The 12,569-nt window shown below is 43.5% G+C and overlaps 1 protein-coding gene across 4 annotated transcripts in view; it reads right to left on the reverse strand.

The window, feature by feature from the left end:
• Positions 1 to 12,569, reverse strand: part of DSCAM (DS cell adhesion molecule) — a 515,628-nt gene that overhangs the window by 48,138 nt on the left and 454,921 nt on the right. For all 4 annotated transcript variants that reach the window (XM_029046622.2, XM_029046624.1, XM_029046620.1 and 1 more), the window contains 4 exons: positions 9,666 to 9,819; positions 7,490 to 7,607; positions 4,718 to 4,881; positions 730 to 828 (listed from right to left, as the gene is read on the reverse strand). In XM_029046622.2, the coding sequence (XP_028902455.1) occupies positions 730 to 828; positions 4,718 to 4,881; positions 7,490 to 7,607; positions 9,666 to 9,819 (535 nt within the window). The remainder of the gene's footprint in view (positions 1 to 729; positions 829 to 4,717; positions 4,882 to 7,489; positions 7,608 to 9,665; positions 9,820 to 12,569) is intronic.

The raw sequence follows: 12,569 nt of genomic DNA on the forward strand, positions 1-12,569 counted from the left end.
TTTGTCTACCCCAGGGCTTATTCAGTGCTTGGCACACAGTAGACACGTGATGATGATGATAATACCCACATGGGAACCAGTGTAATGGTACCACCTTATGGGCTCTGATGTGTTTTTTTCCTCTCAGAATTCCGGGGGCCATGGTTGTGACTTAGAAGGCCCAGCAGCAGTGAAGCCTTCGCCCCTCCTACTATACTTAACTGAGCTAGACGGCAACCTAGTCACCTCAAATCTTTTGAGATGACAAAGGAGGGTGACAAAGGAAGAGCCCGGACAGATGAATTACAATGCTTCAGCTCCCCCAAGCCCAAGAGCTTGAAGGCAGCCCTTTGACACACCCATGCCACTTATGTACCTATCCTTACACACTGTTCCTTCCCCTACTTGTAATGTATTTTTTGTCTTCTTCCCCAGACTTTTAGCTCCTAGACAGCAGGGATGATATCTTCCAACTGCTGAACTCCCCCGAAGGCTCAGGACAGTGCTCTGCACACAGAGTAAGCACTCAATAAATATCACTGATTGATTGATAGGCATGGCCTTCAGAATCGGTAATCTTAAAAGGATTTCGAGGTTCTTTGGAGAAAATCAGCACAAGAATAGAACAGAAAAATAAAGAACTGTTTCTCACCCAAACTGTAGCTGTATGATGAAGTGGGGGGGGGGGGGGGGGGAAGGGGGAGGGTAGTATAGTGTAAGTTTAGCTGTCCATGGCCTGCATCTCGTTACCTCTGATAGAGCTACCACCGTTGTCCCCTGGGATCCAGGAGAGAGTAATGGAGGATGACGTGGTTTTGGACACGGTGAGCCGAGGTTGATCTGGTGGAACTAGATTGTTAAAATAGTTAAAACAAAACAGGAAATCAGTTGTCTTGACGAGTTCTTTTTACCAGTCATTCACCCACTATCTTAGGTTGCCCAAAATATACAAATTACTTCTGTCAAAATGTTTGTTTAGCTGACATCCTTGGACGAAACAGGGCGAAGTTCTCATTTTTTTGAAAAATATCCACACAGAATCCATTGCTATCTCTTTGTCCTGCCCTCTAATTTTCTTTAGATTCCTGAATTTCTCATTAAATAGGATCACAGAACCATCATCAAAATGACTGAGAACATGTCAGATTATTTACATTATTTTCTAGCTTTGAGTTTCAAATGTCAGATAAATAGCACAGACTTCCATCTTTCTACCTTTTGGGGATTTATTAAGTGTAAGACAACCTCCAAAAGACACAATCTCACTGTCTTTCCAATCGCTTACCAAGTGAGCTCAGCTCAGGAAGCTACAACTCTGCAGGAGTCAGAAGCAGCCATATGGCCTCACAGTTAGAGCACAGGCCTAGGCGTAAGAGGACCTGGGTTCTAATCCTGGCTCTGCCACTTGTCTGCTTTGTGACCTTGGGTAAGTCACTTAACTTCTCTATGCCTCAGTGCCTTCAATTGAGAAGCAGCGTGGTTCAGTGGAAAGAGCACGGGCTTTGGAGTCAGGGCTCATGAGTTCGAATCCCAGCTCTGCCACTTGTCGGCTGTGTGACTGTGGGCAAGTCACTTAACTTCTCTGTGCCTCAGTTCCCTCATCTGTAAAATGGGGATTAAGACTGTGAGCCCCACGTGGGACAACCTGATTCCCCTATGTCTACCCCAGCGCTTAGAACAGTGCTCGGCACATAGTAAGCGCTTAACAAATACCAACATTATTATTATTATTCAATTGCAAAATTGGGATTCAATACCTATTCTTCCTATTTAGACTGTGAACCTCATGAGGGACCTGATTATCTTGTATGGGGGAATGGGGGAATCACCTTGCACCAGTTAAGGCAGCTACAACACTCTGGAGATGTCTGAGATGAGGAGGGAGTTTGCAATGGGTGGAAGGGGAGAAATCTCCTACCCCCACAGTATTCACTCTCTCAGAAAGAGAGAGGAAAGGGAATGGAGAACATTTCCCCTCATAGGTTAGAGCAGCTGCAGTGCTGGGGTGGGGAAAAAAGAAGGGTCGAGGAGGAGGAAACCAAGGATTGAGGGGGTGGGGGTTAAGAAACCTGGCCTGGATGTCTGATGGGGGAACGATGAGAGTATCCAGCTGCTGCTGGGGGTGGGGAAGGAGCAGAAGGAGAGAGAGAAAGGAAGGATGACTTTGCACAAAGCTTGTCAGATTGGATGCAAAATGGCCGGCGCTAACTCCCGTAGGAGCTAAGGAAAAGGTTTTGTTCATGTTCAGTCTCTTATTGTTATTAGCCGAGCACTACGGCAATGAGTCCTGAAGGCTGGATGGAAAGTGGAATCTGTTCCAAAAAAATCCTAGCACTGTAGAGCTGGGAGGGACCTTAAGAGAGGACACAAGTCCTTGAGAAATGAACACATTCAAAGCCGACACTTTGATATAGCAACTTTTCAAAAAACAGCAACCCAAAACAATAACAAAATATCAAACAAATAAAGATGTCTTCACAATGCAGTTTGGCCTGGGAGGAAGAATTATGTGAAATCTACAAAACTAGGTTGGAAATTTGATTCCAACAGGGAGCCGTGTTTTACTGACACTGCTTCTTATTTCCAGGCTGACTGGAAACTGCTTGCTTATGTCTCAGCTGGAGCAAGTGAAAGGAAAATTCAAAAGAGAAAATAGACACTCTGTAGCTAAATGTTCTCAGAGAAGGTTTAATTTGGGATCCATTTATGATTTGATTAAGACCTTATATTTGTTGATTTTTTTTTTGAGCTGAGTTATCACCCCACTCCTAAATCTCAGGTAGAGATGGGTAGGTAAACACCCCTGCCCCCTAACCTAAATTCCTCTTTCTCACTTGCTCTAATCCTATTCATCAGCACCTTCATTCCTCAAAACAACTGTTCTGCTTCAGATTGTCTTTCCCCTTCACGGCTTTCAAAGCATCACCATTTCAAATGATTTAATTTTCATGATGCCTTTTAGATCATTTCTAATTTCAGCCCAGGTTGGGTTGGATGCTGAAGAAACAACTGGAGATGGAGTGACTTTGAGGATGGCATGCACACATTCAAACATGAGCTCTTAAGTGATGTACTAAGTAGCCTGGTCTATCCAGGCCAGGATTTTGCCTTGGACAGTGGCACCAAAAGATGTTGTTAGGAACAATGGGGGAGTTTAACAGGGGGGTCTTCTTGCCATCCTTCCTGTTGGCCATCGCTGTGCTTTGAAGCACCTCTACCCTTTCCCATCAACACTTCAAACATTAAGCAAAATTGTGGAGGTGCTAATCTCTAGAGAAGCAGTGCGGCCTAGTTGAAAGAGCACGGACCTGGGAGTCAGAGGACCTGAGTTCTAATCCCGGATCCACCACTTGTCTGGGTGACCTTGGGCAAGTCACTTAACTTCTCTGGCCCTAAATTACCTCATCTGTAAAATGGGGATTAAGACTGAGAGCTCCATGTAGGACATGACCAGGTCCAACCCGATGAGCACAAATCTACCCCAGACTTAGTACAGTGCCAGGCACTTAGTATGCATTTAATAAATACCATGAAAAAATATCTTACGTAACTTAGGCAACTGAATAACCGTGAGACTTTGAAAAACACTGTATTGCAAAAGAAAACTCAGTATTGAAAGCTGCACTGTGGCTTGCGGTTCTTTCCTGCATCCTCAGTTTTAGAGTTTCAAAAAGAGAGGTGAGAAAGGGTGACTGACCAAGGAAGCAATTCACTGCTCTCTCTAATAAGCCAGATAACAGCCAATGCTTTCTGGACACAGTACTGTGCCAAATGGACAACTGTGGGCTACTGCAATGGTAATTTAGACTGCAAAGCAGTGGTGTGATCTTGGCTGTACAGTAGATGTAGGAAAAATGAAGGGGCCAGCAGCAAGAACTTCAACTGCCCTCCATACAACTACTTTACAAGTCTTTTTTATACCGTCCATAGTACTGAGCTCAGGCAGCTACTGACCAAGTCTAACTGCCCTGAGATCTCTCTGGAACCCAGGTTGTTTCATGGAGATAAAGTAGATTGGGTCTGAACAACATATTACTCTGCAAATATGTGTTTTCTAAATAACATTTTCCATCACAGTTCAAAAATGTCCCCAGAGGAGAATCCTTCATGTTCAGTGTCACTCTTGTTCCCATAAAGAAACCGTACTATATTTGCCAGTTTCATACTTATTATAGTGTACTCTTACAATGTACACTTACAGTACACTCTAATATAGTGTACTATAGTGTAACCTTGGAGAGTATGAAAAATGCAAAATTTGAACAGACTAGGTACTAATACCTCACTAATCTCACATCTCTAGCATATCACTTTGTAAAAGCACACTCACAAAATCACCTTGGATTTTTTTTTTTTATACATATGGCCCAATTACAGACTTCTTAAATAAGTGAAGCGTTTTATCCACAGACTGTCCAAAAAATAAAAATAGAATATCCTGCCTTAATATTGACTGCTGCGATTCCTTTGATCCCAGCTAAATGTGAAACAGTTTGTGCATGGGCACAAAACCATGGCCCAGAAAAAAGAGGTTTCATCTTCTTACCCCGGTGCTAAATTTCAGGATCTAAAGTGTGTTCTTTTCTTGGGTTTGATTTTACATCCTTTATGGTAAACAGCCCACATATTAAGGGGGAGCAAAAGTGACTTTTAGAGGTGTTGAAAAGTCAGATTCTTATACACCCACAAAAAAAGGTAAAGTTAAAAACAATTACAAAATGGCCTCCAGGCTTCTTACCTTGAACTTGCAAATTCAAAATAATCTCATCTGATCCCCAGTTGTTACTGGCCACACAGCTGTAATACCCAGAATCCTCTGCCTTCACCGTGCGAATGATAAAGCTGCCATTGCTAAAGATGCTTCTTCGCCCATCAATCATTACTAGACTGGGTGTCCCGTTACTACCTCACAGGAAAAAAAATGCATAAATTAAAGAAATTACAATCAAAATTAGACCAAGTTAGGGAAAAAGAAAAGATTCCCACTGATGCTAAATATGAAATTTGCTACTGCTCTGGGGAACCTGATAGTGCGAAATATTCAGTAAATATAAAACTGAGATCCATGATGAGGTTAATAAAGAATTGAACTAACATGGCTGAGGCTGAATAAAAATAATAGTGGTATGCCTTTTTTCAGAAAAACAGATTATGCATTGAAGGGAATGCCTAAAATAGGTTCACCATAAATGCAAGAATATACTTTTCAATGAAGTTTCTTACCCTCAAAACTGACTCACCATAGCTATTTAAAATGATGACAAAAATTTAAGAATATTGTGCCACATTTTCCTCTTCTGCCTCTAGAGAACACACAGCAATGAGACTTTCTGAACCAGGGAGGGAGGGGAAGGAGGAGAGCAGGAGAGGGGGGAAGGGGAAGAAAAGGAGAGGGAAAGGGGAAAGGGGAAGAAAGGGAGAGGAAGCCAGGGAAGGGGAGAAAGAAAGAGAGAGGGAGAAGAGGGTAGAGGGAGACAGAGAAAATCCGCCTATTCAGTCTGTCACCAAATTCTGTCAGTTCTACTTTCTCAGCATCTCTGGACTCTATCCCTTCTGCTTCACCCAAACTGCCAAAATGCTGATCTAAGCACTCATCAATGTTTCTATCAACTCTGTGGCTTAGTGGAAAGAGCTTGGGTTTAGGAGTCAGAGGTTATGAGTTCTAATCCCTGCTCTGCCACTTATCGGCTGCGTGACTTTGGGCAAGCGCTTCACCTCTCTGTGCCTCACTTCCCTCATCCGTAAAATGGGGATTAAGTCTGTGAGCCCCACGTGGGACAATCTGATTACCTTGTATCTATCCCAGTGCTTAGAACAGTGCTTGGCACATAGTAAGTGCTTAGCCAATACCATCATCATTATTACTACTACTCTCCTTAGTACAGTGCTCTACACAAATTAAGTACTCAATAAATTCTATTATTATATCCTGCCTTGACTACTGCATCATTCCCTTGTCTCTCCCCTCTCCACTACATACTTCATGCTGCTTGTCAGATCATTTTTCTAAAAAAATCAGCAGCCCACATCTTCCCCACTCCTCAAAAATCTCCAACAGTTGCCCATCACATCCACGTTGAACAGAAGCTCCTTATCATCATCCTCAAGGCACTCAATCTGTGTCCTCCTACCTTACCCCACGGATATATTACAGTCAATCAGTTGTATTTATTGGATGCTTACAGTGTGCAGGTCATCTTATTAAGCACTTGGGAGGGAACAGCACAACAATATAACGGACATATTCCCTGTTCACAACTAGCTATTACAACTCTCCCTGCGTGCTCTGCTCTTCTAAAACCAGGCTTCTCACTATACCTTGATCTTTGCAAACAGCAAGTGCTCAATAAATACTACTGAATGAATGAATCTCCACTTTCTCGTCACTGACCCCTTGTCCATATCATCCCTTGGGCCTGGAACTCCCTCCCTTTTCATATCCAGCACACCACCTCTCGCCCAGCTTCAAAGCTTTGCTAGAATCACATCTCCTCCAAGAAGCCTTCCTTGATTAAGTCCTTGTTTCCCTATAAAACACTGGGCAAGTCGTTTACCTTCTCTGTGTCTGAGTTTCCTCATCTGAAAAGAGGGGATTAAATACTTGTTCTACCTTCCTCTTAGAGTAGGCGCTCCGTGTGGGACAGGGATTGTGTCCAACTTGATTATCCTGTATCTACCCCAGTGCTTAGCACATATCAAGGGCTTAACAAACATTATCATCATCATCATCATCATCATCATTAAAGGCCTGAGATATGTCAGCAGATGACTGAGGCCACTGGCCTCAGAGGCCAAATGGTGGATAACATTTGTCTACTATATCGGCTGTGACGTTGTACTCATTATTAGAAAACTCCTGCCCACCACAATTATAAAGAATGCCTTTTCATTACTAAAAGTACCATAAGGAGTGGGGAACTTGACATATTGTCTCCTGAATATCTCTGAAAGTTGTCCCACCATCCATGAAAGGGCAAAGGCTCTGCCTTGGTGGCCACCTTTCCTGCTCATCGATAAATAAGTACCACCACTTGAACGGGGCTGCTGCAGGCCGGCATTTATCCAGACCCCCGAGGCTTGTTCCTGGATGCTCAGTTACACAACTTAGATTCCTCCATCTTCCTTGGGAATGAGGTGAAGCAGTAATGCAAAAATGATGCAGCAAAAATGCAGTTCAAATGCTTACTTTTCCCCCTAAATGGCTTCCATTACTTTATGGAAATACTGTGAAAACTGACAAGTGGTACGGGATTTGATATTTGCAAAGTGCAAATGCACTGTCCTTTAAAGTTATTCCTCCCAGAAGTTGTGGTTTTCCTTTAGAGATAGTCTGCCCGGCAGTGGAGGTCAGGGAATTGTGCTCTCCTGCAGGAGAAGACTTGGCTAACATTTGAATGCCGTTTAGGAGCAGGGGGGGAATTGGTCACCTTGGCACCAGCCCACTAGAGTTCTCCTGCCATCCTGGAGAGCTGGGCCAGGCCAGCCTGCTGTAAATTGTGTTGCGGGTTACCTGTCTTTCATCCATTTCACGGCAGGAGAGGGGTCCCCAACAGCTTTGCAGGGGAGGATAATGTCCTTCATCCACGGGGTAGTGACCGTCCCGCTGAAGGTCAGGATTCTAGCGGGAGCTGCAGAAGAAGGAATTGTAAAACCAAGTGGAAAATCCAAATGCCAGGCCGTGCTTCTTCGTCACTCAGTAGGGTAAACAGAAATTCAGTGTTTGGTACTCATACACCAAACAGCTTCTAGCTGTGTTTTCTTCAAAACTGATCATTTTTCAAAGCACGCTCAGGAGTTTTATCAGGAGGCTGAAAGGGACCAGAGGGGAAACGCTTTGCAGGGTCCTTGCCTTCACTGACTGGATTTCTTCCCATCTGGAGACCTGACTTTGCCTCTCGGACCTGGAGGGGTTGTCAGAGACAGCAGCGGCAGAGACGTACCGGGCTGGGGGTTTCCGATGCTATTGCCACCCTCTGCCGCATAGACCGTTCTGGGCCCTCTGGGCTTACGCCTCAGCCGCCTGGCTCAAGCCTCAGGGCTAGGGTAGTGACCAAGCTAGGCAACACTGATGGGGCAGGAACAGCCTGCAGAGAGCAGCACCATGGGGGTGTGGGCCACTTCCTGTCCTGTCCTGGTACCAACACTCAGCTCCGGGGGGTTCTGCTTCAAGAATACTGTTCCCTAATGGAGGCATATTGACTGGGGAACAAACCACCCCCCAAAATTGGGGAAGGCTTGGCTGGAGCTCATCTCCTCTGAAGCCACAGAAACCACAACGTAAAGCCACACACCTCTCTGACTACAGGCGGAGAACCTTCTAGACTGTAAGCCTGGTGTGTGTGGGCAGGGATTATCTCTCTACTGCTGAACTGTACTTTCCAAGCGCTTTGTACAGTGCTCTGCACAAGTAAGCGTTCAGTAAATACGACTGAATGAATGAACACATGCAGTGGGAAGTGGGAATGTCCTTGATGCCAAACAGGGCCCAGCCAGAAACTATGTAAATGAAGAAAAGAGTGAATACTTTGAGGTTTCCCCAGCTAATCTATTTCTCTTAGTTCAGCATTTCACTTACGAGGCAAAAGGAAACTTCAAATCAATTTGAATCAGAGGACTGAAAATCAGTGTTTATTTTGGGCTTTCTTTGTTAAGAGTCTGAGGTTTTTTTGGCGTCAGGTATGGGGAGAGAGAAAGAATTACCTACACTGCCTGCATCTCATTTCCCTTTTGTTGTTCTAGTTGGGATTTAACCCATGAAATTGTCCTGTAAGTCTGAGGACAGATATTTGAACATTAATCTCTGGATACCAGGGGCTTGACTGCGTGATGTGAGAAGACTAGAGGTATACAAACACAAATTATTTTCTCATTAATACACATATTTTATTAGGGTGATTGTATCATACCGAGCAGAATAACTGAAATTGGAAATGCCTTCTGCATATGTACAGCAGTAAGAGCAAATCTGCTGTCTGGGCTGGTCCACTAGAGTTAATGTTTTAAATCCAGCCTCAAAGTGGAAGCATATAAAATGATGGCAGTGGAGTATTATGCCACAATAAGAATCTATTGTGATTCACCAAGCACAGGATTTTACAGCAAACATTGTTATAAAAGTAGGGGCACAGGGTTAAAATTCAAGCTACAGCACCAGGAGAATGTGAATAAATCCCTCATTAACTTTTTATTGTGACATCTAATGAGCATTCCCAAAAAACAGATCTTTGGATGCCAGTGTAGGGAAATAAGAAAAATGGCAAACAACATCAGTAGGACCCTGATTAAAACAAAAAAATCCTATTTAATATCTTCAAAGAAATTTTATATTTGTCAGGCTTGGTCTTGCCTATAAAGTAAATGCCCAGGACCTGGGTTCTAATCACTTCATGTCACTTCATTTCTCTGTGCCTCATTTATCTATAAAATGGGGAATAAACCTGGGAGCCCCATGTAGGGCAGGGACTGTGTCTAGCCTGATTAGCTGGTAACTACAGCAGCGCTTAGTATAGTGCCTGGCACATAGTAAGCATTTAACAAATGCCATAAAAAAATTAAGTTTCACAGATCAAGTGCCAAAGGTTTCAGTCGTACCAACCGCCTTCTGAAGTTTGTCCCGTTCTGAGTGGCGACCAGTCAGACTTCTCCCCAGCACACAGGAGATGATGTCATTTATGCATTTGGCCTACCTTTCGCTAAGGGTTCCACGGTGATGATTTCACTGCTGTTGCCTCTCCCCGCTGCAGTCACGGCCACCACCCAGACACTGTATTGCCTATTTCGACTGAGGTTGGGGATTCTGTAGGAAAATGAGTCAGGAGAGGCTTCAAACTCGCTGATTACCTGCAGCAGGAGACATAAATAAATGTTTCCAAATTCAAAGAGGCATGGAAGTCGCAGAGTGGAGTGATTATTAGGGTGTTACCCCTGAGAAAAACTAGCTATGGAACCAGGGCATGGGTGCTGCTGATGGAGTGTCCCGTCAGAAGCAACAGATGGGTTTTGGTCCCAATCACAGAGAACTCAGGACCGAGACCCTGCGTGAAGGAGGTGACCGTGATGATGGCCGTTTGTGCCACGTCATGTTCACTCTCTTGTCTCTGATGGCCAAGTTCTCCCTGGGGTACTGAGTGCCACAAACGAGTAGACAGGCAAAATCGACTTCTTCTTCTTATTGTTATATGTGGTAAACACTAAGGGACAAGGATGAGAGAGAGGCTGGGAATGGATAGTGGCATGGTTTACTGAGGGTGTCATCCACTGCATATTTCAGCAGGGCTCAAGAAGAAAGGTGTTGTAAGAGAGGATTTGTTTATCATGCATTCAATATAGAGAGAATCATTCTTTATGCTCAAGTTTCATCTATCTTTGGGAGGGACTGCAAAGCCCGATAGGGATTCCACAACCCCTCTACCAACATTCAAGGGGCTGAGGCAGGTTCAGTCCATCCCTTTAACACAGGACTTGAGTCTTTGCAACTTCTAAAATATGCTACTTTAGCCATAGCACCTTAAGAAAGCTAACGATGCATACAACCTGAAACCAATTGGACTTAATAACTGTTAAACGCTAATGCTAATTATCAGAGGTTCCACATACGGAGTATCTTCTTAACTTCATTTTATTTACACTTAGTACCCTGAGCACTGTTCACAACTAGTATTTCCTCCATAGGTTCAAAAACAAATATCTTATTAAATCCTTATTTGCAAAACCCAGAGCAGAGCTAAAGCAATCGACAAGAGATAAGTGACTATGGAATAATTGTTTAAGGTTGAGAAGTAGTATCTCAGGGCGGTAAGTCAGAAGGGTCAAAAGCTTCTTCCTTTAATGGGATTTAATCCCATGGGATGGGATGGAGATTTCTAAATTAAACAAGAAATCTACTACAAATGATGGTTCTTAATTGTTATAGGGAGTGGGGCTGGGATTAGCATTCTGTTTACTGCCACATTCTCTGAACTGTAGCACCAGCCGGCTCCATGACTCTAGCCCTTGGGAAACACCTTAGAGCAAAATACTGAAAGTTAAATTTCTCAAGAAAGGTGTCTTTCAAATTTAGCTTTACCCTGTGATAGAGAATTCACAATGGACTCTAGGAGGCTTTTCCAACTCAACAGGGACAGAGCATCATTTCAAATCTTTGGGCCAGTCATCAGGAGATGTCTTAAGATCATGCTCTAGAAGCACGTGGCTCAGTGGAAAGAGCCCGAGCTTGGGAGTCAGAGATCATGGGTTCGAATCCCGGCTTTGCCACTTGGCAGCTGTGTGAATGTAGGCAAGTCATTTCACTTCTCTGTGCCTCAGTTACCTCATCTGTAAAATGGGGATGAAGACTGTGAGCCTCACGTGGGACAACCTGATTACCCTATGTCTACCCCAGTGCTTAGAACAGTGCTCTGCACATAGTAAGTGCTTAACAAATACCAACATCATCATTATTATTATTATTATTATTATTATTAAAGAAAGAGGCAGATGGATCTATGCTGCTTTCCAGAATCTGCAAAGCACTGGGCTGACACTTGGCCTGGAAAGAGACTGTAGTTTTGAAGGGTTTGACCTTTTAGGATTTAGCCCATCCTCTAACCCCTGAATCATTTTGAAAAAATTATAGTTCTGCTACTTGTCCATTATGTGATCTCAGGCAAATCACTTAACTTCTCTGTGCCTCAGTTACTTCATCTATAAAATGGGGATTAAAGCTATGAGCCCCATGTGGACATAAATAGGGTCCAACGTGATTAGCTTATATCTACCCCAATTCTCAGCACAGTGCCTGCTACATAGTAAACATTGAAGAAATACCATAAAAAATAGAACACCCCCCAAAAGCTCCCTAAACATTTAATTAAAAAAAATTGGTTAGACTGTTTTAAATATTTTCAGAGCCAAAATGAACTCAATTTATAATTTTACTGATTTATCATCCTCATGAATATTATTTTCACTTGCTACTACCTCTTAAACTTCTTGGAACAGCTAGCAATTTGATATTTTACGTGAATCTCATACCTGATGCTCGCTTTCAAATAACCGGAGAAAATCTTCTGAGAAGAATTGATTTTACTTCTAACATTTACCTGGCAATTCAAGCCAGACTAACAGATAAAATGGCTTTATTTCATTGAGGAGAGGGAGGAAATAGAGGGGGGGAAATGCAGTTGTATCCATAGCTGACCTCAGTGAGGAAGCGAGTGAGGCAGTGACCTCAGGAAGTGCTAACAGGGAAAGCAGGGGGTGGCCAGGTTCAAAAATGGGAAAGTATCTAACCTTGTGGAAGTAGAAGCTGTGGATAGACTGTGAGCCCGTCATTGGGTAGGGATTGTCTCTAACTATTGCCGAATTGTACATTCCAAGCACTTAGTACAGTGCTCTGCACATAATAAGCGCTCAATAAATACTAGTGAATAAATGAAATGCTGTGGCTCATGAGGAAGGGGAAGAAAAGTGGCCCAATGGATACAGCAATGGCCTGGGAGACAGAAAGACTTGAATTCTCATCCCAGCTCCACTGCTTGTCTGCTGTATGAACTTGGTCAAGTCACTTCCCTTCCTCTGTGCCCCCGTTACCACATCTATAAAATGAGGAA

Source organism: Ornithorhynchus anatinus, chromosome 18 (genome assembly GCF_004115215.2).
Source record: "Ornithorhynchus anatinus isolate Pmale09 chromosome 18, mOrnAna1.pri.v4, whole genome shotgun sequence".
In the NCBI taxonomy this organism is placed as follows: domain Eukaryota; kingdom Metazoa; phylum Chordata; class Mammalia; order Monotremata; family Ornithorhynchidae; genus Ornithorhynchus; species Ornithorhynchus anatinus.